Source organism: Aythya ferina (assembly GCF_964211825.1).
Source record: "Aythya ferina genome assembly, chromosome: 3".
NCBI lineage: Eukaryota > Metazoa > Chordata > Aves > Anseriformes > Anatidae > Aythya > Aythya ferina.
Window position 1 is genome coordinate 12,441,544 of NC_140298.1, and position 25,739 is coordinate 12,467,282.

General features: G+C 48.6%; 4 protein-coding genes and 1 long non-coding RNA gene across 6 annotated transcripts; 2 read left to right on the top strand and 3 right to left on the bottom strand.

Moving 5' to 3' along the window:
- Positions 1-1,044: 1,044 nt before the first annotated feature.
- Positions 1,045-7,231, bottom strand: LOC311434953 (serine/arginine-rich splicing factor 7-like). Of its 2 annotated transcripts, XM_084515450.1 has the most exons (9): positions 7,096-7,231; positions 6,520-6,700; positions 6,233-6,409; positions 5,247-5,321; positions 5,021-5,122; positions 4,479-4,532; positions 2,682-2,726; positions 2,050-2,085; positions 1,045-1,357 (listed from the first exon to the last, which is right to left on the bottom strand). In XM_084515450.1, the coding sequence occupies exons 1-9, from the start codon at positions 7,115-7,117 to the stop codon at positions 1,333-1,335; spliced, it is 717 nt and encodes a 238-aa protein (XP_084371576.1). In that variant the 5' UTR covers positions 7,118-7,231; the 3' UTR covers positions 1,045-1,332. The 2 variants fall into 2 exon arrangements, with proteins under 2 accessions (XP_084371576.1, XP_084371577.1); XM_084515451.1 differs by lacking the exon at positions 2,682-2,726.
- Positions 7,232-7,297: 66 nt separating this feature from the next.
- On the top strand, positions 7,298-10,777 carry LOC311434960. The gene is made up of 3 exons (XR_014691858.1): positions 7,298-8,496; positions 9,679-9,986; positions 10,633-10,777. It is a non-coding gene; the product is annotated as an uncharacterized lncRNA (long non-coding RNA).
- Positions 7,739-11,521, bottom strand: GEMIN6 (gem nuclear organelle associated protein 6). The gene is made up of 3 exons (XM_084515456.1): positions 11,331-11,521; positions 9,765-9,910; positions 7,739-8,423 (listed from the first exon to the last, which is right to left on the bottom strand). The coding sequence occupies exons 1-3, from the start codon at positions 11,358-11,360 to the stop codon at positions 8,048-8,050; spliced, it is 552 nt and encodes a 183-aa protein (XP_084371582.1). The 5' UTR covers positions 11,361-11,521; the 3' UTR covers positions 7,739-8,047.
- Positions 11,522-11,631: 110 nt separating this feature from the next.
- On the top strand, positions 11,632-17,956 carry LOC311434958 (serine/arginine-rich splicing factor 7-like). Its single transcript, XM_084515455.1, has 9 exons — positions 11,632-11,736; positions 12,051-12,231; positions 12,424-12,600; positions 13,485-13,559; positions 13,666-13,767; positions 14,152-14,205; positions 16,387-16,431; positions 16,977-17,012; positions 17,643-17,956. The coding sequence occupies exons 1-9, from the start codon at positions 11,709-11,711 to the stop codon at positions 17,695-17,697; spliced, it is 753 nt and encodes a 250-aa protein (XP_084371581.1). The 5' UTR covers positions 11,632-11,708; the 3' UTR covers positions 17,698-17,956.
- On the bottom strand, positions 17,489-25,473 carry GALM (galactose mutarotase). Its single transcript, XM_084515454.1, has 8 exons — positions 25,125-25,473; positions 24,510-24,664; positions 23,552-23,758; positions 22,776-22,857; positions 20,612-20,753; positions 20,362-20,536; positions 20,122-20,233; positions 17,489-17,680 (listed from the first exon to the last, which is right to left on the bottom strand). The coding sequence occupies exons 1-7, from the start codon at positions 25,318-25,320 to the stop codon at positions 20,156-20,158; spliced, it is 1,035 nt and encodes a 344-aa protein (XP_084371580.1). The 5' UTR covers positions 25,321-25,473; the 3' UTR covers positions 17,489-17,680; positions 20,122-20,155.
- Between the last annotated feature and the right edge of the window lie 266 nt (positions 25,474-25,739).

Below are 25,739 nucleotides of genomic sequence, written 5' to 3' on the forward strand. Positions count from 1 at the left end.
TCTTTGACTTCGCTTGTTTGCCGTGCTTAGCATCAGTACAGCTGAGCTGTTTGATGCAATAGCAATTGCAAATAACAGCAAGTGCCTTACGTGAAAGAACACTGCTGGCAGCTGCGGTAGCAGAAACAGAGCAACCCTCTCTACCCCACCACCTGCCTGGAAGCAGCCTTCAAGCTGAGGGGGGCATCGTTCAAGACATTCAAGCTTATGCAGAAGTGGTTTCACAGCAGCACAGCCTTGCATGAGGAAGGAAAAGGTCACGTAGCACCATGTTCATCTAATGCTTGATGCTCACGCTTGGTTTCTCTGAGTCTAGCAAAGAGGTGTTTTAAGGCCTAATCATTCTGGGGGGATCTTAAAGCACTTCAGCAGAATACTCCACATGTTTAGCCAGCGTGCAGCCATTAGCTCCACATGGAGTGGCACTACTGGACGCGGTATTGCTTCTGTGCAGGGCTGGCAGTCACTCTTGTAAGGGCCAGCAAATAGCATTTACATTGTGGTTGGCTGTGGAGTGCAATAGGAATGGCTCCCGTTTCTCTTCAGATTTTTGTACACTTTCAGAGCGGCATCCCTCTTGAATAAAACAACTTCTCAGTCACCAAGGAGTGCAGTGCTTTGGATGGACACCAGTGCTCAAGCAGGTTCTGCGTGACTTCTCCCAACTACTACATACTCCAGTCTGCCTGAAGCTCAGGTGAGGTAGGAGCAAGGACAGCAGGTGATGTGACAGGTTCTAATTAAAGCCATTCACCCCACTGGAGGGAGCACTTGAGAAACGGCCTTGTGGTAGCACAGAAGAGGGTAAGTCAGGTTTTTAGCTTTCCTGAACTCTGAGGAGGTTTAAGTAAAAATGCAACCTAAAAATTGTAACATTCAAGAATGGACAGCAAGTCTGAGAAGGGGCAATGGTGACACTCCCATAAATCAGAGATCTGTGGAAGTCCTACAACGATTTGCCTGCAGGCAGCCACTGAGTAGCTGCTCTGCCATATTTGGCTCCCAAACGTCCATAGTAACAAACAGCAGGGTTACCACGAAGGATTTCTTAGTTAGAAATGCACGGTTTATTTCAATGCGCCAATAAAAAAGCCCAACGTTTCCAGATCACAGAACATTAACACAACAAAAGAGTTTTGCATTAGTCTACCAATAAGACTTTTAAAAGATCCAAAGTCATGCCAATTGTTGTTAGTCAATAGAAACAGCCTTCTAGGACTAAGCCCTTACATTTATAAAGACACCACAAAATCCCTTATAATAATGTAAACAAAATAAATTTTCTTCTTAAACTTTTTAACTTGAATCCATTCTTTCAGGACATGCACTCCTTCAAGGGCTTCCTGATGGTGAATGACTGAAAGGGAAAGAAAAAGGAGTAAGAACAACTCCTACAGTAAATATCCACAATGCCCCAGGTCTCCTGAACACAGGAAACCTCTTTCTAGTATTGTTCCTCTTCATGCTGTTTTTGTATGTAGTTTGTGATGAGTACTGGAACCCATCCAATTACATTTTTCACACTTGAAGTTGTTAATTAAATGCTGTAAGGGCCTGTTGAAATGAGAGCACTAAACAAGACATCAAGCCTGCTCAAGAAAAGCCCCTCTGAGTCTACTCTCAGGATTCTTACCCTGCCGAGATGAAGGGGAGCTACAACCTGTGTGGTTCCAGGCTGGAGCTAGCCCTGTGTCTGGGTATCACCCTCCCAAAATTCCAGCATTTAGTTTTCCAGTTACAGAGAGGAAATTGCCTCTTACTTCACAGCATGCAGTAAGAGCAGGCAGCTGCACAACTGTGTAAGAGCCAACTGTGAGTGTTCACCAACAGGAATTTAATCCTGTCATATGCTGGTGGTCTGCTTCACGCCTTTTTACCCCTTTTCCAGCTGTGCTTGTTTTGTTTGCTCCATTACTCACTTCTTCCCTGGATTCTAAATTCCTTGGGAACTTTTCAACAGTCGATTCTCATTTGGCAACCTTTTCTATTGCACTTTAACAAGGTTTCATGGAAATAGGTTATTATGCTCTAGTTTTAAGATATTCCTACCTTCTCTTTGGAGATGGTGATCTGGACTTTGAGCGACTGGAAAAGAAAAGACAGCAATGTAACTTCTCATTTATTAGCTTACATACAGTCAAGTCACCACTTTCGTCCATTTCAAAGTGGTAAGAACTGATGTTTTTGCATCCAATGACACCACCCTTAGTGCTGCTGATAGCAACTACACCCAATTTGAAGACTTTAAGCAAGAAGCTGCAGTTGAGAAAGAAAACTGCTGAAAGCTGAAGCCCTCGGGAGAGAGCAACACAGCTTCCAACCAGCTACAAAATGGTCGCAGAAATCCTGCAGAGCAGGAGCAGCGAATCAAGTGAAGGCAAGACAGGAGGACTGAGAACAGAGGCAGTGGATGTAAAGTATGCCTCAAATCCTGCCAAAAATACTTTGTCATCACATGGGTTCAATAAGAACGTGCCAGATATCCACAGTCCTGGAAGAACTGCTGACCAACCCATGAAAGTCAGCTATAACAAAAATACATATATTTAAAAAAGTGTAAAAATGTTTAAAAACCAGCCATTAAAAAGACTCTTCCACATGCACCTAAAATACTGGTCCAAACACATACTTTGAATCATGACAAAAAAGTTACTGAGTGCCAGTTGTATTTATACGCTCACCTTTTAGCAGGTAAGCCAGATTTAGATCTACCATGGGACCCAGACCTACAACAGGAGAAAAATAAAGCTCAGCAAAGCAGCCGGTGGCATGCACATACAATGATAGTTAGCTTAACCAGCAACAGCAATTTCACACTGCACAGCATCACAAACCAGAGAGGAATGCTCCGCTCTGGCGCAGCAAGCTTTCCTCAGGACATTTCAGAAGAATCCTTTCTCTCCTATTGCACACTCTATTTGTCAGGAGACAACACTACAAGCACAAGAAGCTCCCCAGCAAAGCTTGGCTGCCACTTCTACAGAACAGAAGGCTTTGTTCCAGGCTCTCCCACAGCTCCTCCCCACCCAGCATCCTTTTCACAAAGGAAGGATAGCTTACAGCATCTTTTTAGAAAATTTGGCTGTTTCTTTTAAAAAACACTAACTTGAACATGGAGCTTTCCAAGATTTTATAATACCACCTGGATGAATTCTGACACTAGAACAATTCCTTCCCCCTCCCCTCCATTTTCTGTCTGTAGCTGTTTATAGGGGGTAATCAATAGTCACCTCACCTTGCCTATTGCTTTACACACATTAAATAACTAAGTGCAGCTGCTTTTAAACCTTCCTGGCCACTATACTGAGCCATCTGTAACAGTTCCTCAATACTGTAACCAGCAGTTTTCTGACTGCATCAAAGTTACACAGAATGGAGTTGCTGAAGTCTACCCAGAACTCTTGTTTTGTAGCATGAGCACAACTTCCTTCAGTCAAGAAGATGCAGAAAGCCAGCACACCAGCATCTTACTGCCAGTACCGGCAATACCTCGCTCCCAGAGTGCGCCATCACAAGGATTGCCAGTCAGCAGCTCCAGGAGCAGAACCATCTGCACTTAGCACAATGCTTCTGTAACTCCAGGCCTAACTACCACTGCTCACACCTGCAACTGCAGACCCGTGAAATCAGCATTCCTCACATTTCAGTAAGAGCATCAGGCATCTTTCCTGCAGGCACCCGACTGTCCCAGAACCAGGAGCCACCAAACATCACAGCAGTACCCAGACGTGCGCGGCAGCAGCCTGCAATCTGAGCCTGCCTAGTCATTTACCTCCTGCTGTGCCTCCTATGCAGTCACGACAGCTCCAGTAATTGGCAGTCATCATCCTCTTAAGGGCTCAGTGAGCAAGTCCTAAAGCAGCCAGCAGACCCTAATGAAGCCCATCTCTTCACTCACTCTACCACAAGGACAATTTCTTCCTGTCTATCACATTTTTATTAACACAGGAGTATTTGTACATCTTCCTCAACTTCTATTTTGGCATGCAGGAAACCTCCAGATCCATGGGGACGTGACAGAGCAGTCCTCAGAAACACCACTTGTAACACTGGGACTCCGGGTCCCCTTCGCTCAGCCCTCCAGAACCCTAAAGCGAAGTGTCCTACCCCATATAACACAGTTCTTATTGCTACAGCAACTTAGTTTCATTCTCAGAACTGTGACAATGCTGAAAAGCTGTGAGCAACAGCTGAGCCAGTGGTAAGAATCTCATTATTGCTTGCATTCTCTACATACGAAACCAGTAATTTTCTAAACTTCTTTCCATCCAGCACAAATCATATATATGCTTCATTTATGGCTTCGTGTACCTAAATATATAGATGCAGCCACAAAAACAGGAGGCATAAATTATTAACGTTAAGGGGAAATACTGCTATGCTGCACAACCTTCTAAGCCCTTCCTGCCACAAATTTCCTAGGAGAAGGAAGGAAGACGAACATTATTACTTGTTTTAATTAAAAACATGCAACTTACCTGCTTCGAGGCCACACAACAGACCGAGACCTAGAGCGTGATCTGGACCTAGACCTAGAAAAGAGCAGTGGAAGATCAGCCACTACTGTACGACTCATACAGCAGGCATCTTTCAACGTAGTTCTCTGAAATCACTAACATTATGCAAATAATGAAAGTTACTCAAGTTACTTCCGCAAAATTAGCGGTATTATTAGAAAGTTGTAATAGATTTGACCAGTAGTATCATCCACGTAAGAAATTCCGCTGCCCTGCTTTATGTCATTACTCTGTATCCTTGAAGACAAAGAAAGCCTTGACCATAGATCAAAATCACAAACCTAGTTTTAGAACACTATGAAAAAGATCAGAAATGGTTGTTCAGAGTAAATATGCACAGGTTTCTAACTTCAGATAAAAGGTTCAGGTTAGCCCAGAGATGTAACCCCATAAAGTTCCTGATGAATGCTAGGGACTGCAGAAAAATGAAGTTAATGCTAACTCCAACAATTACATTCCCTTCAACACCATTGTGAGCTTAAAACTTAACAGGTAACATGTACCTTGATCTCCTTAAAGATCCAGACCGTGACCTCCGAGGTGAAAATGATCTATACCTACGAGGAGAGATTGACCTGGACCTGCGGTAGGAAGCTGACCTTGATCTACAAAACAAAGACAAAAAGGCAAGTTACCGTGAAGTACTTTTCACAAAGAGTACAAAGGGGTACAGAGTTGAGGGAGAAGAAAGAACAGTAACAAACAAGCGCACAACAGCCAGAATCTTACCTCCTACCACGACTTCGACTGCGTGACCGAGAATACCTCCTTCCTCGGGACCTGGAACGGGATCTAGACCGGGACCTGGGTTTAGGTTGGAGAAAACACGTATCAGAAAACAGCTTCAGCCACCACTGCATGAGGCCCTGCTGAAGTCAAAACTTTCAGACAACTAAAAACAAAATAAAAACAAAAACAAAAGCCACATCACTAGCATCTTGTGAGTTGGAAAAAATCTCTGGGCCTACTTGTCTTGAGCAATTTTACTACCTAGAAAAATGTTAAGAGCTGAATTACATTGCAGAATTACATTAGAATAAAAAAACACTGTAATGCGTATTTAAAATAAACCTTGCAAGTTTGCAGGTCGACCCTCTTTGGCCCAAGGTCTAGCAGATCTAGACGATCTAGAAGTATCTATAGCCGATCGCTGCATCTAGGTGTTCTCTTCAATCTAACGACGATCAAACTGACAGCCCAATGAGCCAGGGTGAGGCTTGATTGACGCAAGAAGATTTTTCTAGCTGGGAATGTGGTCAATCTGGTGTTCCTCTTTCTAAACCGGAGGGGGGGCCCCAACTGAAAGCCAAATTTACTGTTACGGCGGTCACCGTCTCAAATTTTCTGCCCTTAAAGAATAAGGTGAAGCTACGTGTAGATGGCTCGAGGGGATCTGGCCTCTTATGCTGATCACCTCAAGGTCTAGGAGGATCTTAAGTGTCGGATTTGCAAGGCGCCTCAGCATGAAATCTTAAGGCTCGTGACATTCTGAATCAAGGCGACTGACTCAAACGAAGAAACCTGAAAGGTTTTGACCAGGTTGATTATTAAGATAGTAACATTCGATATGTATTAGCAAAAAAAAAAAAAAAAAAAACTGAAATACACCTGTTGACTTACAGCATTAAGAGTTTAAACTGGCTTTTTCTTTGCTAACAAGAGCTACACAAAAGTGAACTGGCGAAGCAACCCAGCCGCGCCACTCCCGCACGTACCTGCTCCTCCTTCGGCGACTATAGCGATGGCAATCATAAGCATAGTGGCCTTTCTCACCACACTCATAGCATCTGTCATTGGGGTCAAAGGGGCGCCGGGCAGGAGGCCTGTCATAACGGGAGCGACGGGGCATCCCCGTCGACACTTCCACTCTCACTCTGGAGCCACATATTATCCTGCAACACACGGAGATTGTTAGCCACAAGAATGGTTTTCTCCCCAATGACTGGAGCTTGGAGGAGAGGCAGCGTGGCAGCCCTCAGGGGCCGTTTCCCCACACACGTACTTCCCGTCCAGTCCCAGCACGGCGTCCTCAGCATCCCTCGGGTCTTCGAACTCCACGAAGGCGAAGCCCGGCGGGTTCCTGGCGATCCACACGGTTCTCAGCGGCCCGTAGTAGCTGAAGGCTCTCTCCAGCTCGCCTTTGCCGGCGCCGGTGCCCAGGTTCCCCACGTACACCTTGGTCTCTGAGGGGGGCAGCGGGGCGGCCATGTCAGCTCGGGGCCGCCCGCACTGCGCAGGCGCGGCGCGCGAGGCCTTCAACGCGGCCACCCCCCTCCCCCTACTCCCTCCCTCCTTCCCCGCGGCCCTCAGGCGCCGCCATCTTGGGCGCCGCCTCCATTTTGCTGCGCGCCCTCCGCCATCGCTCCCCCCCCCCCGCCGCCCAACGCCTCCCGCCACCGGCGGCGGCCCCGAGCCGTGCGCGGCGGGCGCCATCTTCCCCCGCAGCCGTTCCCGGGACAGCGGCCGCGCTCCCTCCTCCCCTCTCCTCAGCTCAACCCCCCCGAGTACCCGCTCCAGCCCCGCCGGTCCCCGCTGAGGCGCCCGGTGCCGTGCCCCCCCCCCTCCCCTCAGCCCGTACCGTAACGGCCGTATCGCGACATCGTCCCCGCTGCAGGCCGGGCCCCGCGCGCCTCCCCTTATATAGAGCCCGCCGCCGCCGCGACTGCGCGCCCCAACGGCACCGCCGCGCGCACGGGGCGGGGCTCGGGTCGCCAGGCAACGCGGGGCGGGGCGGGGCGGGGGGAGCCCGCGCCTCGGCCGCGCGCAGGTCTCGCGAGAGTGGCTGCGCGGGGGGAGGAGCCCGCCTCCCGCCTCAGGCGCCTGAGGGGAGCGGAGGGGTAAATAAATAATGGGGTAAAACGACAGCAAAGCGGTAAAAGGAAACCAAATCGCTCCAATTACAGGGAATTCTGTGCAACAAACGGCCTCCAGTCACTATTGTGCTGAAGTAGCAAACGTGGATGGAGAACGACACATGGCCTTAATGCCCCTTTGCCTGCTATCTTCCAATTATCCTACAAACCTCATCCTACATTATAATTAATGTGCTAAAACAGAAGAAATGTTGTAGGAAAGGAAAAGCTTTCCAACACATCTTGAATCTGGCGTGGGAATTCAAGTATCACGATTCCTTCTGGAAAAAATAAAGATGTGTGGCAAGCAGTTCAAATAAACACGCCTACGCCGCTAGAAAAGTAAGAAAATGAGTCTCAAAGGCAGAGGAAGTTTAGATTTCTAATATTTCACTTTCATAATACTGTAACAAAAAGTATAGCTATACATCAATTCAATACAGCATTATTATCTGACTGATTTTTTTAACAAAAAAATAGTGCATGCAAAATGTTTTGTGCTTGTACTTCACACTTTTAACTCCTTTTTACACGTTTTACTCCTTTCTTAACGTACAGGAATTCAGACAGAAGCCCCAAGACGCAGCGCTTATGGACGTAGGCATGCTGACCCCCAGGACAGTCCCTAATGGGGCCGGCAGACCCGTTCCCGAAGGCCGGTGCTGGAGGCAGCAGAGCTCACTGTCTCTTTTCCAGGTAGCGCTGTATCAGGCCCTGAACGCGGGACAGGATGATCTCGTTGGAGCTGCTGCACTCCTCTGGGCCGTACGGTGGGTCGATGGTCAGCACCCCCGCCACGCACAGCGTCCTTTCCGATTCTCCTTGCTCTGTCACGGGGATGTGGTTTGCTTCCAGCCAGCTCTTCAGGTCGTTCTTCCTCTTGTCGAGCTCCTCCGGGCTGTACACTTTGCTTTCCTCGGGGGCGAATATGCAGGAAAGCCGTGCCTTCATTTCATCGTCCGCTTCCTGCAGGACGTCGACCTCCTGGACAGCGTGGCCCAGCACAACTACAATGGACACTCTTCCGTTCTCTGGGAAGTTTGCCAGGACAACACTGCCAGGGAAAGAAGGACGTGTGACTGACTGTACCTAACTGAGGACAGAAACACAACCCAAGGGGCTCAGAGGTGAGTGCTCAGAAACCTCACTGCAACCCAGCTATTTAGAAAATACCAGATAGTCAGGGTTTTTCTTGAAAAACATACTATGTCCTTAAAATGCTGAAACTGTGGGGCTCTGGGGTAACTTCTGACCTGGAATTTGAAACTACTTTAGGTACTACCAAGCAAAACATTGTATTAGGGGGGGAAAAAAAAAAAAAAGCAGCAGGATGCATCAGAATCAGGGCTGGGGATGTAATTTGGGCAGTATTCCCAACCTTGCTAAAGCACCCAAAGTCTTCCAACATTAAAAAACAATGCCATCACACATTAAACACGTAGAATGCTGAACGCAGTGGTGGCAACTAACAATGAACATCAGAAGCTTTTAATGGGTAATTATTAACATTTAATTATTGATTGTAACTAGAATAGTAATATATGTATTTTTAATGAGTATCACTAGCTTCTTAACTGAAAACTATACGTGAGTATTGCATCAAGAGCACACGGCAGCAGGTTCAGGCTCATGTTGTAGCCATTTAAGACTGCTGCCTGATCTTTTCTCAAGGGCACTTACATTCCACAAGTCCTAAAATACAATCAGGAAAACAACTTGTTACACTTCTAGCATCTCCTCCCCATATACCATAGAAGAGAACCAGAAACCATTTTCTCCCTTTTGTGGGAAGAAAAAATCCAGAACTCTACGCCAGCAGTTTATTAATTTGCTGTTGTCACCGTCAGTGGAATAAAAGACTGTGTGTGGGATGTGCAATGAAATATGCCATTAATTTTAGCCTTGGCCATCCCCCAAATCACTCACAGCTGCGGAAAACTTTCCTATCAAAAAGGCAAGCATCTCTATGAGAACATCAGAGTATCAGAGCTGCCACATAACTGAAAGAACAACCATCTCATCTGAAACACAGCACAGGCTGGATGTTTTAGTTTCTAGCCTCCATCCCGTGCTCCTGTTGGACAAGCTTGCAAACAAAAAGATATTAAAAACCTCTTGCAGCACAGAGCCAAATTTCTGCCTGTTCCCTCGTGAAGCCAGCATGAATTCAGCTATTAGCCATCCCCCAAACTTACCAGTTCCTTGAATGAAATTAATGTGGATTTAGGCCTCATCAGCTATTGTTATCTTTTTTTCTTACACCTTGCCAATTAAACACAGAACCTCAACACGTTTGTTTTTTTTTCCAGTTAAGTTTGCTTCGCTCTTCGGGTCCTCTTTTCCTGAAAAACTTGTTCTCCCTGAGCTTTAGAGAAGCAAAAGCTTTGGTACTTACTTGGCAGAAACTGGATCAACTGTTAAGACCCATCCTTCATATTCATTTTTCTCAGCTGCTGCAACTTTCACCCTTTTGTTCACGTACGTTTCCCAGTCTAGAGGGCTTTTCATTTGCCAGTCATTCATATTGCCTACACCCAGAACCTAGAAAACAGCCAGAACAATTAGCAGAAGTAACCAATCTCCTTGCTTCGCCCTTTACATCAAAATTTGCCTCTAGGTAAGTCTTCCACACATTTTAATCCACTTTTTTTTTTTTTTTTTTTTTTTTTAAATGCAAACATTACAAACACTCGGGGCACTGCGAGCTGCGGGTGCTCTCCCACTCCATCCCCCGCACCAGCTACCCCCATCCAACGTGGGGGGCACCCGTCCCACCTCACCCCGTGATGGGGAGCGATGTGGGGAGGCCAGGGGGCAGCGGGCACCTGGTTCCCGTCCCCTGCCGTGCCCCCGGTGCCCCCCTCCTGCCTCACCGCCTGCGGGGCCCCGGCCAACGAGGGCGGGCGTGGGCTCGGCCCGGCCCCGCCGCTTCCTGCCGCCAGCCCGCCCCGGGTTTTGTGAAAGCAGCCGAATGGAGGCTGCCGAGGAGCGTCCTACAAACGTGCTAGGGCTCAGCAGCCATAGGGGAGGTGTTGTTGTTCAATGCGTGACCCCAAATAACGCGTGGGGCGGCTGCAGCCAGCGTGCGAATCCTGGCTCGGGTCCTCTCCTGTGCGTTAATGCTTCCAGGTTCATCCTCGAGGCATCTGCGACATGCAAACTGCTCTTCTTGCTCCCTGAAGGTTTTATTTGCGAGCTATTCCTGTGCAGCTACATAAGCAATAAACTTTTTTTTTTTTTTTTTTTTTTTTTTTTTTTTCCAGAGAGCTTCTGTATTTTAAGACTGCTACTGAACAGCTCCCCGTGGATGAAGCAAACAAGCTTCCACCGTTCAGGAATATAAATGAAAATGTGGTGATTTTGTGATCATAGCAGGAAATAAAACATTGCAGGTATAAAAGGAAAAAATTTGGTATTTTGCAGGCTTAAAGAGGGATTTTTCTTTCTTCTGGTAGTGTTTCAATTCCCAGTGCGGTGGATTTATGGATGAGTTACTTTATCAGCTTCTGCTTTCTCTCAGATGTAGTTTACTAAGGAAGCAGAAACTAGCAAATTTGGTTGTTTCACTGTAAGAGCAAGCACCAGTGAGAAATCTCAGCTCCCATTTGAAGGAAAATCAGTGGAAAGAATGACTGCAGTGTTCTCAGATACATGCACGTGTTTCTGTGTATTACACATCCCAGTCCTTTGGGATGTAAATAACTTCCTAACTGGTGCCTTTCTGCATCGGGCTGGAGAGGATTTTGTTCAAAGTCACTTGGTGCAAAATGCCCTAAGCATTTCCAGTTTTCTTTCTGGTCTCACTCCCTAAAGTTTTGTTGTTGTTGTTGTTGTTTGTTTTTCTATGCTGAAAGTTTAACTATTTGCTCTAAACAAAGCCTCGACAGTTTATTCTTCCCTGCCATCTGAGCCTCGTCTGACAGACGCGGGTCGCTACCGCGGGCAGTTACAGCTTTCTCACCGCAAATTCAGCCACAAATAAGCGCTTCATGAGGCAAAAAACCGCTTTTAGGATGAGAACAGCTCTTCTCCCTCAGTCGCATCGCAGCTCCGTCGGGGAAAGCGCGCTTCTCCTCAGAGCCGCCGCTCCGGAGGCGCTTTCTTCCCTCAACCCCACAAAGCCCCTGCCGCTGCCGGAGGCTCCGGGCGGTGTCACAGCGGCTCCCCGTGTCCCCAAACCCCGGTCCCGGCTGTCCCCGTCCCCTTCTTTCCCCTCAGGCGACAACCGGCGCCCTCCCCGCGCGCATGCGCGGTGCCGCCGCCTGAGGGAGGGCGGGTGGGCGGGCGGCGAAGGGCAGGCGCGTGCGCGCGCGGAGCGGCGGCTGGCGGAGCCGTTAGGATGTCGCGTTACGGCCGCTATGGAGGCGGTGAGTGACCGGGCAGCGGGCGGCGAGGAGGGGAGAGAGCGAGGGAGGGAGGCGGGAGGAAGCGGGGGGAGACGGCTGAGGGGAGCGGAGCCGGGGCGGGAAGGCGAAGGAAGGGAGGGAGGCGAAGGTGAGGCGAGGCGGCCGTTAGGCGCCGTTGCCGCCGCCGCCGCCATTTTGCGTCAGCGGCGGCGGGGGGCAGGGGTGCGGCCGCGCTGCCCGCGCGGGAGGCGGGAGGGGGCCGCGCTCACAAGATGGCGGCGGCCGCCCCGAGCCCTCAGGGCTGCGGCGCTTACCCCCGGCTCCCTCCCCCTCAGAGACCAAGGTGTACGTGGGGAACCTGGGCACCGGCGCTGGCAAAGGCGAGCTGGAGAGAGCCTTCAGCTACTACGGGCCGCTGAGAACCGTGTGGATCGCCAGGAACCCGCCGGGCTTCGCCTTCGTGGAGTTCGAAGACCCGAGGGATGCTGAGGACGCCGTCCGTGGGCTCGATGGGAAGTACGTGAGCGCTGCTGCTGTTGGCGGGAGCTGGCGCCATTTTTAAGTCTGGAGAGAGAATCAGTGTTCCCTTTCCGTTTCTTCTTTATGTAGTTCTGGGGCTTTTCTCTCCATTATTATTATTTTTTTTTTTTAAGTGGTTCTGCCGTAAACGTTAGCAGTTAACTTAGAGCCATTATTGTTTTGTTTTAGAGTGATCTGTGGCTCCAGGGTGAGAGTGGAAGTGTCGACGGGGATGCCCCGTCGCTCCCGTTATGACAGGCCTCCTGCCCGGCGCCCCTTTGACCCCAATGACAGATGCTATGAGTGTGGTGAGAAAGGCCACTATGCTTATGATTGCCATCGCTATAGTCGCCGAAGGAGGAGCAGGTACGTGCGGGAGCGGTGCGGCTGGGTTGCTTCGCCAGTTCACTTTTGTGTAGCTCTTGATAGCAAAGAACAGAATGTTACACCAGTTTTCTTTAAAACTTAACTCTAGCGTAAATGTATAGGTGTATATTACAATTTGTTGCTATTTCTATCGAATGTTACTATCTTAATAATCAACCTGGTCAAAACCTTTCAGGTTTCTTCGTTTGAGTCAGTCGCCTTGATTCAGAATGTCACGAGCCTTAAGATTTCATGCTGAGGCGCCTTGCAAATCCGACACTTAAGATCCTCCTAGACCTTGAGGTGATCAGCATAAGAGGCCAGATCCCCTCGAGCCATCTACACGTAGCTTCACCTTATTCTTTAAGGGCAGAAAATTTGAGACGGTGACCGCCGTAACAGTAAATTTGGCTTTCAGTTGGGGCCCCCCCTCCGGTTTAGAAAGAGGAACACCAGATTGACCACATTCCCAGCTAGAAAAATCTTCTTGCGTCAATCAAGCCTCACCCTGGCTCATTGGGCTGTCAGTTTGATCGTCGTTAGATTGAAGAGAACACCTAGATGCAGCGATCGGCTATAGATACTTCTAGATCGTCTAGATCTGCTAGACCTTGGGCCAAAGAGGGTCGACCTGCAAACTTGCAAGGTTTATTTTAAATACGCATTACAGTGTTTTTTTATTCTAATGTAATTCTGCAATGTAATTCAGCTCTTAACATTTTTCTAGGTAGTAAAATTGCTCAAGACAAGTAGGCCCAGAGATTTTTTCCAACTCACAGATGCTAGTTCTTTAGTTGTCTGAAAGTTTTGACTTCAGCAGGGCCTCACATGTAGTGGTGGCTGAAGCTGTTTTCTGATACGTGTTTTCTCCAACCTAAACCCAGGTCCCGGTCTAGATCCCGTTCCAGGTCCCGAGGAAGGAGGTATTCTCGGTCACGCAGTCGAAGTCGCGGTAGGAGGTATGCTTATGTTTGCATCTCACTCTTGTTTATTTCTTTTACTTACAAAGAGCCATGTTTGCACTGTAACCTTACTCAACTGTAACCTTGTTTGGTTTCTTTGCAGGTCCAGGTCTGCTTCCTATCGCAGGTCCCGGTCCGTTTCTCCTCGTAGGTCTAGATCTGTGTCTCCCCGACGGTCCCGATCGGGTTCCTTGAAGAGATCGAGGTAATTAGTAGTAATTTCATATTAACTCTTGTTTTTGATTTCATTGCTGCCTTTCTTTTTAATTAAGGCATTTGGAAAGGTATAGGATAGCAGACTTCTAAAGGTGTTGATTGCTAGAAATCAGGCTGCTAGAATTCAGACAGAGAATACTTTAAGAGTTTTTGATAACCCTACTTAAAGTTCTGGTAATCCAGTTACTCTTTTAGGCCTTAAAGAACTGCATATCCCAAGATGAATTTTGATGCCTGAAATGTTTAAAGATACTTTAGGTTTTATATTCAACATGTGGACATTATTCTACATAGTGCTGTAACAGTCATTGCTTCTAGTTGAGTTGATTACTTTGATTTTTATTTTTTTTTATTTTTTTTTTTTTCATTTCAGGTCAAGATCAAGATCCAGGTCTAGATCCAGATCTGTTACATGGCCCCGAAGCAGGTAAGATCTCTGCAGTAACTAAGGACATGTAGTAAAGTTGCTTAAGTCTTGAGGCTTTCTGGCAGCTGTTAAAATGTTCAGAGAAAGAAAGAAGTATTCTGAGTGTTCAGCTCAGGGGTCTGAGGTTTTAAAGACCGGTGCAGAAGACTGCACTTTCTTCTTTTGGTTTTGTTTGGTTGTTTTGTTTTGCATACTGCTAATATCTAGGTCTTCATGGTCATCACAAGTACTGTTTTGATTAGTTTTATTATTAGTTAGCTAACATAGCAAACATCTACGATTAATCTGAAAAGTATTTTGCTTTATTTAGCTCATATGAGATTATGGATTCTTCAAATTACTTGTCAGAAATTAGGATGTCTTTTTGTTAGTATTAAAGTAAAATATCAGTGCTCGTAACCAGGCAAGTCCTGAAGGACTTTGCAGTGCTGTGAGTGTTAGAGCTGTTTTTAGCTGCCTTGAGTACTCGACTGTTTATTCACGAAGTGTCGTGTTGCAGTAGCTGAATTAAATTTGGGATAAACACCATGCCAAATTGTTTTGTACCGTCAAACATACCATTAGAACGATGATCAGATTGGAGAGAAATACAGGATGCCACTCATTCTCTTATATATTGTGGTCTAATGATTCCACAGTAAGTGACTGTAGCATGTGTTTCCTGAGAGCTGGTCAAGAGCAACGTGGCTCACTTGGGTTGATTGATTAGCTTTGTAGGAGAATTAAGAGGGGATTGAAGTTCTACTCTGAAGGAGACAGTGCTGCTCTTTCCCCAGCCCATTCTTGGGCCTGCCGTTCTGCTTTAATGGTTGCCCTTTGAAATAAGATAGCAGTCAGTGGTGAAGAAACACGTGCACACTCAAAAGGGAAGCTTCAGCTGAAAAGAGTAAGTGGAAAAGCCTACAGCTGCAGATGAAAACTTCACTGCTGAAAGGTGGTGGTGGTGGTGGAAGGCTTTTCTGAGGGGTGGAGCAGCAAGCCATGACAGGAGTTCTTATGGAATGGAGAGCTGCAGACCAGAAGATGTCATAGCTAAGTGCAGAAACTTGCAAAAACGTTTTGGAAGCTAGTGAAGAGAGAAGCGCAATTCCCCAAGGCAACAGAGCCATCCTTTTTATTGATCAATTGCACTTTCTCTACCTGTTGATAAAATGTGTTGAATCTTAACAACAGTTGTTCCGAAGTGACTTAACACAGCTTAGCGTTGTTCAGTGCCAATGATGAGCAGAAAACAGCCAAGGTCAACAGGCTCTCAAAAAGGAAAAAATCTTGATTTTGTTATCATTATTTTCTTTTTTTTTAGTACCTGGATGGATTTCTGCAGTGTATAGGGTGCTATTAGTGTAATTTCCAAACTCTGTATTGTGACATGTTTAATTGTAAGTACAGATAAAGTGATTGAGGCAGAAGAAATTACAGAAATAAAAGCACAAAGAAGTGGCAAAATATTGGTGTTTAATTTATAATGAAGTCACTGTTTAAATTTCTACATCAGGCAGTTGAGAGACTATCACTGTAGAAGAATCAAAGGAATGCAGAGCATCCAGAGGCAGGCTCTCAATTCATAAGGAAGACAGGCTGAATAAGTATTACATGAAACTTGCTGGGCTGACAGCATCAAAGCATGCATCTGAAAGCAGTTAAGGAAAGTAGAACGCTTCCTTTGGGAACCTACAAATTTCAGTTCTTCTTTGTAAGTGGTATTAGTGTTCTCCTGGTGCACCAATCTTACCTCAAAAAGACTTGACGTTTTTGGCAGTCTTTTCACAATGCCTGAATTCATCAGGTTTTACATGCATTTGTTAAAATATTATTTTAAAAGATGAAGTGTTCTGAAGAGAAGATGTTTGTAGGATGATGCTGCCTGCAGCCAGTTTCAACTACAGTGGTAGATGTCACTGCAGCCTAATAAAACTTGTTAGTTAGAAGCACAGCTTTGGGAAGAAGCTGGTTGCAACTTGGGTAGTTCACGCATTCTTGTCCCCTACATCAGCCTGCACAGGTCATCAGCCTCTGATTTAAAAACTTTCTGCTGAATCTTAGCAGGAAAGGTCCTGCAAACTTGCAGCATTTTGTCTGTGTTCAGTGTTAGAGTTCTTACACGTTTGGTGTGACTTACTGTCTTCATGTGGGAACGTGCATGCCTGTGGCTTTCTTGCTGAGCTGTGTTTTCTCTTCTAGGTCTAGGTCTCATGGCAGATCTAAATCCGGCTCTCCAGCTAAGAGGTAAGCATACAGAGATGAAGCCTGCAGCGCTATCTAGAATTTAGTATTGTTTTTTTTTCACAGATAACAAAGCCCGGTCCTGAGAAAAAAGTCCCCCAAACACGGGTGCCTATTTCAGATAGGACTGATTATAAAATTTTCTCTGTGGGTATTTGGAATGTATTCCTTACCCATCTCTTTGTTTTTATATAGGGGACTGTTTAGTTTGTTTAGTGCTCAATTTTGTTAAATCAGAAAAAGGGCTTCATTTTTTAATAATGCTGCTGAAAAACACTTTGAGAAAACATTGCCATAGATTCCTCCAAGCCTCACCTCAGTTAAACGCTTTGTTTTTATACACTGGCTTTCTTTACTGCAAATGTTTGCATACAGTCAGTCTCCACACAAAATGAATGAAGAATCCCTGCCAGAGTAAAAGCTGATTTGAAAACTTTGCCATCTTCAAGATGGCAATAATTCCGTTGCTATGCTGTTGTGTTGTTTGTTTTTACTATAAAACACCTGTTTTAACTTTGTGCTGTATTTACTATGTTCTGTTTTGACAGTCGGTCAAAGTCCCGATCACCATCTCCAAAGAGAAGGTACGTTGGTCTCCCTGCTGGTAACACAGACTCTGTAGAGCTGACGGTTTAATATCTGCACTGATCTCTGCTGAGGAGTTTGACAGCTGCTTTTAGGAAAATACAGGGAGGGTATTTTGCTGAAAAGATGTCACAGAAATAATGTGACTGGTTTTATGCGTGGTTTTATGTATGTGGTAATAAATAATTCCTCAGTGTTCAGGTCTTGCCTTTGGCTGCTCCCCTGCTGATTTCAGTTCACTGGTTTTAGTGCACAGAGACTCTACTGGTGAGCTTAAAGCACAGAATAAGTGCAGGAATCAGCTTTGAGTCTCATTAAATCTGCAGTGAGATTGGGGAAGGTAGTGCAGTAACCTGGCATGACAGTCGGTCTGGAAGATCGAGCCTGTTGATTTTACTGCTTCTACTCAGATTATGCAAAAAATGTGAAAGTGATGAATGTATTATCTCTAATGTTAAATAATTAGTCTGTTCAATTTGTCTATAGTGATTGTTTTATTCATTTAAAAAAAAAAACAGTGCTTGAAGGGTGCTGGAGTAGTCTAGGTAACCTCCTGTTGTCTCCTTTTCCCATGTTTGTGGATCCCAAATCACTACTCAAATGTTAACTCTGGATTCTTTCCCTTTCAGTCGTTCACCATCAGGAAGCCCTCAAAGAAGTGCAAGTCCTGAAAGAATGGATTAAAGTTATGAATTTAACCTTGTAGGAAGAAAGTTATTTTGCTTACATTATTATAAGGGATTTTGTGGTGTCTTTGTAAATGTAAGAATGTAGATAGAAGAGTATATCAACTAAAATTTGGCATGATCTGGGTCTTCTGAGTTAGTCGCACCAATAGACTAGCGCAGGTCTCTTTTTATTGTATGAATTAACTTCCTGTGAAATGAAAATGTGGGACTTTTTTATTGGCACATTGAAATAAAATGTGTATTTTTAACTAAAACTTCTCTGTAGTAACCCTGCTGCTTCTGTTAATGTTTGGGCAATTTTAGCTGTGTGCCATGTAACACGGATGGAACATGTCCAAGTGGGAATGACTAACAGTAGTGTCTTCTCAGCCACTTGTCACCTTTATTGTTCAGTGGTCTTTGGTGAAAGGATCAGTTTCTGCTTTTAAAATGGAACTTAAAATCTGTCCCCCGTCTGCAGATGGTTAAAAATTTATCTTTAACGGGCATTCGTTTTTCTCCCTGATCTAATTGTTCTGCTATGCTGACTCTGGTGCTTGACTAGTTGTAATACCAGATGCCCCCAAATATAACAATGAGCTTTTGTTCAAAACACATACTTGAAGTGAATAACGTCTGCAGAAACATCTAAACATTAATAACTTGATAATTGCTTCTTTGACTTGTTGCATTTTTAGTTCTTTAGCCTTTTAGTATACTGAAAACTTTATAGAGTGTCTCAAGGCACGTTTCCCTTTTTTGAGGGGTGACGTTAGGTCGTCTGACCTACTTTGTGAAGGAACTTAAGAGCATGTGCTTGAGAGACAAAAGAAAGTGCTGTGAGGCTTTCTACTGCTGGCCCAGACTTTCCTCCTTCAAGTGAAAGATCTCACAGCTGACCTCAGGAATGCTAGCCTGCTGCACAGAAATTGGTACGGTTTTAAAACAGCCCAGATCCCGGAGACAATTTGGTCGAATTAAGCTAATTTTTTAGAGCAAATACACACCTGCAGGATTAAGGGTTTGTATATAGCTATGTCACTCTGTGTTTGTCCTCATTCTGTAGTCAAGAATTGCATGGGAAGGCACTTTGTTGACGCAGATCACAGCAAAAGACTGGAAACAACGTTAGACTACGAGCAAACAAACTGTTGGTTTGTGAGGGGGGAAAAAGCTAAAATATTTTTTTACTGTGGTGGGAGAGCTACCAGAAACAAATGCTGGCTTTGGCAGAAAAAGAAAAAGAACTAAAAAAAAAATTTGTCTAAAGCACTGAAGTGTAAAGTGAGGCCTCTCTGGGCTTTTAATGAAACCTGTAATGCTGCTTTCAATGTGTAAACCATAACAGAGCATCTTAAATGCAAGAAAATGCCAAAATGAACCTCGGTCACACCTTTGGTAACCCATGTTTTTCAAAAGAAAAACCCTGTTTCCTGTGAATAATGGCTTCATGGAGCTTCTTCGGTGTGTGAGTAAACAGTGCAGGTGCCGACTGTGTTGTCACGTCGCAGCACTCCCTGGCCTTCACGCTTTGTCCTGGTGTCGTGGTGCTTGGTGTCCGCGTGGACACCGCTGCGGTGCTTAGCTGGGGGACCCAGTGTTTGGTTTGCTGGGTGCAAGGACTGAAATTCTGGCAATATCCCTAAAATTCCACCAGGGGAGCGTCAGGGTGCCATAAACGTTGCCCTGGAACAATGTAGCGGAAATGCCCAAAGCCTGTGACTTGTGTTTGGAATGCTTTTTGGCTGTGTGTTGCCCGCCTGGTTTATGGCCTACCTGCTGAGAAGCACACGTACGCTGCTGCTCTGGAATTTGATCAGCTTTTTTTTCTCTTCTGTACTCGTAGGGCGAACCTACTCCGCAATAAACCTGCAGCCTGACACGACAGCTGTGCTGGTACCTGTTCTTTACCTCCTGCAGCTGTGTGTTCACACCTGTGGATGGAGGTAACCTGCTTCGCTGCCACAGCAGCTGCTGCTGGCTTCAAAATGAGCCAGGGGAGCTGGGATTATCCCAGCACCCTGTCCTGCACAGAGCTCTGTGTGTAGCAGTGGTACGTGTGCCGTCAGGGTGCTGCCAGCAGGGCGTGCAGATTCACTGTCCCTGCAGGGCCAAGAAAGCAGCACCTGCAGCTTCTGGCCCTTCGCTGAGAATAGCTGGTACCTGTATGGACTTCCTCAAGTCTCCATGTGAGTATTTGCCCTCTGTAGGTTGAGATCTGATGGGCTGTGTCCCTAAACGCTGGGTTTTAGGTGCCTTTTTACTGCAGAACAGAGCTTGTTCCACAGGGTGAGGCTTTGCGGAGGCTGCACAGCAGCAGAGTTAAAGCGAGCAGAATCCAGAGAGGAGGAAACCAGCTCCCAAGCGGGTCCCATCACGTAGGGCAGCTCCAAATATTGAACCTAAACTTATTTTCGGGTAACCTGCCGGAGATGCTTACCCCTTCCTGCGGCAGGAACCGTCCTCCCTTGTCCTCAGGCAGTGCCGAAACAGAACCAGGTGGTGTGGTCGTACTCCTCCCCGGGTGCTAGCAGGGTGCTGGGGAAGTGGGGCTGCAGAGAGGCAGCACGCGCTGGTCACAGTGGCACCAGAGAGGGCTGGGGGGACACGTCCCCGTCCCTACAGCCTTCCCGGGGCAAAGGGAACAGACCCCAAAAGCCCCTGACCCTGAGCAGCTTACCTGGTTGACGGCATCAGGCCAGTGCTGGGTTTCCAGGCAGAAAGCCGAGTGTTTGGGGTAGGTGGCGGCACCTTTGCCCTTCAGGGAGCCGTCCAGGTTGTTCCCGGTGTAGAACTGGAGGCCGGGCTGCGTGCTGTGAACCTCCACGGTCCTGCCCGTGGGCGGGTGGTGAGCCCTGTGGGAGACGATGCCAGGGGCTGGCGTGGGCACCGGTGGCCCTGGGGAAACCCCTGGGGGGTCCTGGCCCTACCTGGCCACCAGGCGTCGAGCCCGTCCCGGCGACAGGCAGAAGTTGTGGTCGAAGCCGTCCAGGTGGAACTTCCTCAGGTGCTTCCCCAGCTCCACGGGCTGCCGGAGGTCAAAAGCGGTGCCCTGCACGGCAGCCACCTCCCCTGGGCGAGGAGAGCAGCAGCGTCAGCGCTCACACACCCTAAAATACCTTGAGGTGAGCTGTAGGGGCACCCCTTGTGCTTGAATTTCAGCTCGGGACTGTGGGGTCTGCAGCCTGTCCTCCCTGCTGCTTTGATAGGGCTCCCCAGGCCTCTCATCACCCTTGTGCCCAAAATTGTGTCAGAACATCTCTGCCAACGCAGGGCACCAGCCCCGCCACCACACCACATTCACACAGCAGGCAGGATTGGGGGATTTTCCCCAAAGCCATGTTTTTCCACACCTAACACCAATGGGCTTCCAAGGGCTACCGTGGGGACAGCTGCGTGGGCATCCCGCTGCCCTGCTCCCTGCTCTGGTTCCTCTCTGCAAGCCCTGAGAACCGTCCCCCTGCCAACCAGCACCCTGCTGTGGCTTTGATCCTATCTGAAAGGAGCACATTTACAGCTGTGGGGCGGAAAAAACCCTCGAGAAAAAAAAAATAAAAGGCAGGTTGCTCATGTTGATGTAGGCATGGAGGTAAAACACGGCAGCTGTTGCATGCGAGGGCTCTGCATTGAAGAGCTGCACAAATCCTGTCTTCACCCCCAGGGCTAAAACCCTGCACGGTTTTATTGGCCTCAAAGGCTGCGTTTAGGCAGAGCTTCAAACGGGTGCTGCAAGAAGCCGGGGAGAGAGCTGGCTGCGATTGAGTCGTGCGAGAGAAACTGATTGCTGGCCCTCAGAGCAGCTCCTGTGCCCTGGTGGAAACAGCTCCGTGGGGAATGCAGCAGGGGGAGCAGGGCAGCGGCTTTGCCGTGGCTCTGGGCTCATCCCCGCTCGAGCCCTGGCGTTAAAACCAGGCTGAGCAAAATCTGTCGGGTGCACGCTGCTGCAGGCACACGCGGTGGTTTGGTGAGCCCAGGCGTGACTCTAGTTTTAGCAGGCACCTGAGCTGAAAAGCTTTCATTTGCCTTTTTTTTTTTTTTTTTTTTTTTAGCTTCTCTTCCTCTCCTTCCTTTTTCTTTAAGAGCAAGAACAGAATTATACTTCGTGTTCTTAAAAGCAGCTCCCCCCAGCACGAACCCTGCTGTGAGATCTGTTTTGCAGGGTTGGCTCCTGCTGCAGCTCCGTGCAGTCGCCTGCGCAGTACAAGGGGGTGCTGGAGCGGGCACGGGGAACACGTGCTCTGCCTCAGCTCGCTTGGCTTGGAGGCAGGATCGTTCATGGGGTGACACACAGTAAAAATGGTATGGGGAAAAAAAAAAAAAAAGCCCTGTTTTCTCCTTTTTAGCCCCAAATCAAGACTGGGTGCAAAAGGCTGCCAGCCTGCTTCTCTGCTCCGAGTCCAGAGACAGCAGCAACACCACCTTTGTTGGATTCAGCTGCTTAGTATGCAAAATGTGCTGCCTTCCTTAACGGCCTTTCCTCCTTTTGGACATTAAAGACAGGAAAGAAAATCGCTGGTTTTGTGCGCTCGGGCTCCCAGCCAGCAGCGTCAGCTCTCCTGTCCTCGTTTGGGGACTGATGGCTCAGCTCCTGCAGCAGGGATGATGCTGGGATCCTGGGCACCAAGGGCTCTCCTGCTTTTGGGCATGGGCTGATCTTATGGAAATAAGATTTGGGGAAGTTAGCTGGTGATATCATACAGAAAATCCCAGTAGAGAAGTGTTGGAAAGCCAGACGCTGCCAGAGGAAACAAAACGGGCAAAGCCCAGCTCTTTAAGAGCTTGGTGCCCCTCTCTGGTGGCCCTAGGGTGGCCAAACCAGCCTGGAGGGACATCTTTTGGCCCTGTGCTGGAGGAAGCCTGTCTCCTAGGTGGCTCCACCTCACAGTCTGGCTCCTATTAGCACCACAGGGCAGACATCAGCCCACCTTCACCATGTCTGGGGCTGGTGGTGGCCCCCGCTCCCAGTGCCTGCCCCTGCTCAGCTGCTGTGGGGTGTCCTGCTATGCTGGGGTCCCCCAGGTCCTGCTTTGTTCCCCTTTTGGGGCAGTGCTGCTTCCCCCATCTGCGATGCCGTCCCCAGCAGGTGCCACCCACCGGTTGGGATCTTGGTGTCGTCCACGGGCAGGTAGGAATCTGCTGCGATGGAAATCTCGTGGTCGTAGATGTCGGGTGAGCCCTGCGGGAGGAAAGGAGACGCTGGGGGTCCTGCAGCAGCCCTTCAGCCACCCGTGTGTGGTGGTGCTCCGCCTGGCAATGCCTGGGTGACCTCCTGGGCATCCTCCCACCTCGTCCCCATCAGAGGGCAAAGGGCAAAAGTGGCAAAAACCTGCACGGCACCTCCTTCAGGAGGCTGTCAGGCCGAGCGTGCACCTTGCCAAGCAGCAGCACACTGCCAGTGGGCTAGCCAAAACGTGCTGGGTGCTGAGCACCCAACAGCAGGCAAAAAGGGGAAGGAAGAGAGCGCAGGGGGAAGCGAAGCCCATCCTCCTGGCTCGTCTCCTGTGCTCTTCTTCCTCCCTGGCAGCCTCGGGGATGCTGGCAAGGGACCTGCTGGGCGTGAAGGGGAGCAGGATCAAAGCTTGAGCCTGCACGTCACCATCTAATCTGAGCAGCAGTTTGGTGCCCAAAGGTCTCCCGTTCCTCTGGAAACACGCCTGAGCTGCGTGCCACAGGTGTTGATATTGCTGCACCACCGGGAGGACAGACCGAGGGGAAACTAACAACTGCACAGACATTTTTAGGGCAACGGCACGAGCAGATCTGCACTCCCTCCAGCAATTTGTCCCCACAAGCCACATCTGGGGTGCCTGGACTTCTTTATCTCTTTTTTCAAGGTGTCCCTCCATGGGGTTGGGGCTCCCCGTGCCTACCTGCCCTGCCAGGTTGAAGTACGCGTGGTTGGTCAGGTTGACGGGCGTTGTCTTGCTGCTCTGAGCTCGGTAGTTGATGGCCAGCTCGCTGCCGTGCAGCGTGTAGGTGACCCAGACCTTCAGCTCCCCGGGGTAGCCTTCCTCGCCGTCAGGGCTGAGCCGAAAGAAGCAAACACCGTTTGGGACAACCTGGGGGCTCCAGAGAACCTGCAAGGACCGCGTGTTAGTGGGACAGCGATAGGGGATGCGGTGCCCTTCTCTCCTTGTCCTGCTCTGGGCTGAACATGGGGAAAGATGATTGTTTTTTTCCTATGAAGTACTGAAAACCAACGTGCCCTTGTTGAAAAAGAAAGAGGGAAGTGGTAGCAAACCCAAATACCAGCCTGCTGGCTCTGGCTGACCAAGGGAATGGGTTTTTCCACGAGCAGCCGAAGAAGGGAAGTGGTTTGCTATGGTCCGGGTCTGTCCTGGGCCTCCCTTACTCCATGCCTCGTTGAGGCCTGGCTGCGATGGGTTTTTGTGCTGCAGCTGGACCTATATTCCCCTTCTTGTAGATGGGTCTTGTCAAAACGCAACATTTTCACCCAGTTTGGGAGCTGAGGATGCCGAATAACCAGGCTGTAAGCTGCTGTGTTGTCAGAGCACATGCCAAGTGCAGCACTGAGGCCTTGAAAGATGAGGAAAAACTGAGGAGATGGCTGAGACAGCCACAGCCAAGAGCCAGGGCATCTCGTTTGGAAGTCCAGCAGGTGTGTAAGTGCACCCCATGAGCTTTTGATCCCTGTCTCTGTGACTGAGGAGATTATTTTAGTCATGTGGTGCTGCTTAGTGTGAGCTTTACTCCAGACCCTCTGACTTTTGCCCCCTTGGCCTGGATGTTCCCTCACAAAAAATAAAGAAAAGCCACCGTTAACCCAGGAAAGCTGCTGCAATAACACATTTGCAGCCTGGCAGTCACCTTGTCGAAGCCCTTGGCTCCGCCGTGCAGCGAGTTGGGCCCGTTGTTGAGGAAGAGCTGGTACTCCTTGCCCTCCACGGTGAACCTCCCCTTGGCGATCCTGTTGGCCACGCGCCCCACCACGGCTCCGAAGAAGGGGTGCTTCCTCGTGTAACCTGCGTGGGGACAGCGGGGCGCTGTGATGTGGGAGGACGAGGGCAGGACGGGTGATCTCCAGGCGGCCCTGAGGGCTCGGAGATGTCCCTCACGGCGTCCTCTCAGCCCCAAGCAGGTGGCTGCGGCCCCGGCATCTCAGGCTGGTCAGCCGGGTGGTTGGTAGGCTTGGTAATACTGATTTTTTTTTCTGAATTAGAACATTCTGTGATTCTCTAATCATTGATTGGAACAGCTGGGAGGGGACTTGTGTTGCTCACAGGTTTGCAGAGAGGCCTCAGGGGCCAGGCCTGCCAGAGGGGCACGCTGCGACCTGGGGCCACCGGTGTCCCCACTGAGCCCAGTGGTGGCGTTACTTCAGCCCACGGTTTGGGGGTTACCCTCAGAAGGACTCGGAACAAAATCTCTGATTTCTTTCTTTTTTTTTCTTTTTATTTTTGAAGGAAGCAGATTCAGACCCACCTTCCAGCGTGTCAAAGCCCAGGACAATGTCTGCAAACCGCCCGTCCCTGCCTTTCGTCTCCAGCGCGGCGATTATGCACCCCAGGGACAGGATCTCCACTCTGACGCTGTCCGACTGCAGCACGAACTTCTCCACCTCCCCTCCTCCTTCCTCCGGGGGCATGCGCCCAAAAACCTCCCTCTTCACCTCCGCCATCGCTCCCCAGCTCCCAGCCCCGCGCCGCCACCAGGAAGGAAGCCGGGGAGGAAGCGAGGGTGGCCGGGAGCGCAGCAAAGAGGGTTTTGGAGAGCAGAGTCCTAAAAATCACATGATTGCCTCCAGCCTGGCGGAGCTGGGAGGAGTCGTGCCGTGCACCGGCTGCCCTGCGGGCTTGGATGCCGTGCTGAGAGGAAAAAGGGTTTTTTTGTGGGCACACAGTCCTGACCTGGGCCCCATTACACACCGTCCCTCAAAGTACCACCTCCTCGTTTTCCCTCAGCCTGCAGAACCCCAGGAATATTTATGTAATTGGTACACTTTTTTTTTTTTTTTTTTTAAATGAGGAGCCAGTTTCAGATTGTTTTCCTGACGAATACACAACTCCTCAGACTCTGAATATTCATTTCCAGCACAGT

Coding starts and splice junctions, on each gene's coding strand:
- GEMIN6 (XM_084515456.1), bottom strand. CDS start 11,360: ATGAAGCGCTTATTTGTGGCTGAATTTGCG. Junction 9,911..11,330: donor TATTTGTGGCTGAATTTGCG/GTGAGAAAGCTG, acceptor GCTGTTTTCTAG/GTTCTGGGTGTAGGCAATAT. Junction 8,424..9,764: donor GTTGATCCAGTTTCTGCCAA/GTAAGTACCAAA, acceptor TTTCCCTGGCAG/TGTTGTCCTGGCAAACTTCC.
- GALM (XM_084515454.1), bottom strand. CDS start 25,320: ATGGCGGAGGTGAAGAGGGAGGTTTTTGGGCGCATGCCCCCGGAGGAA. Junction 23,759..24,509: donor GAGCCAAGGGCTTCGACAAG/GTGACTGCCAGG, acceptor CGGTCCTTGCAG/GTTCTCTGGAGCCCCCAGGT. Junction 20,234..20,361: donor GGCCTGATGCCGTCAACCAG/GTAAGCTGCTCA, acceptor GCCTCTCTGCAG/CCCCACTTCCCCAGCACCCT.
- LOC311434953 (XM_084515450.1), bottom strand. CDS start 7,117: ATGTCGCGATACGGCCGTTACG. Junction 6,410..6,519: donor GTGCTGGGACTGGACGGGAA/GTACGTGTGTGG, acceptor CGTGTGTTGCAG/GATAATATGTGGCTCCAGAG. Junction 5,322..6,232: donor AGTCGCCGAAGGAGGAGCAG/GTACGTGCGGGA, acceptor ACCTAAACCCAG/GTCCCGGTCTAGATCCCGTT.
- LOC311434958 (XM_084515455.1), top strand. CDS start 11,709: ATGTCGCGTTACGGCCGCTATGGAGGCG. Junction 12,601..13,484: donor AGTCGCCGAAGGAGGAGCAG/GTACGTGCGGGA, acceptor ACCTAAACCCAG/GTCCCGGTCTAGATCCCGTT. Junction 14,206..16,386: donor GTTACATGGCCCCGAAGCAG/GTAAGATCTCTG, acceptor TTTCTCTTCTAG/GTCTAGGTCTCATGGCAGAT.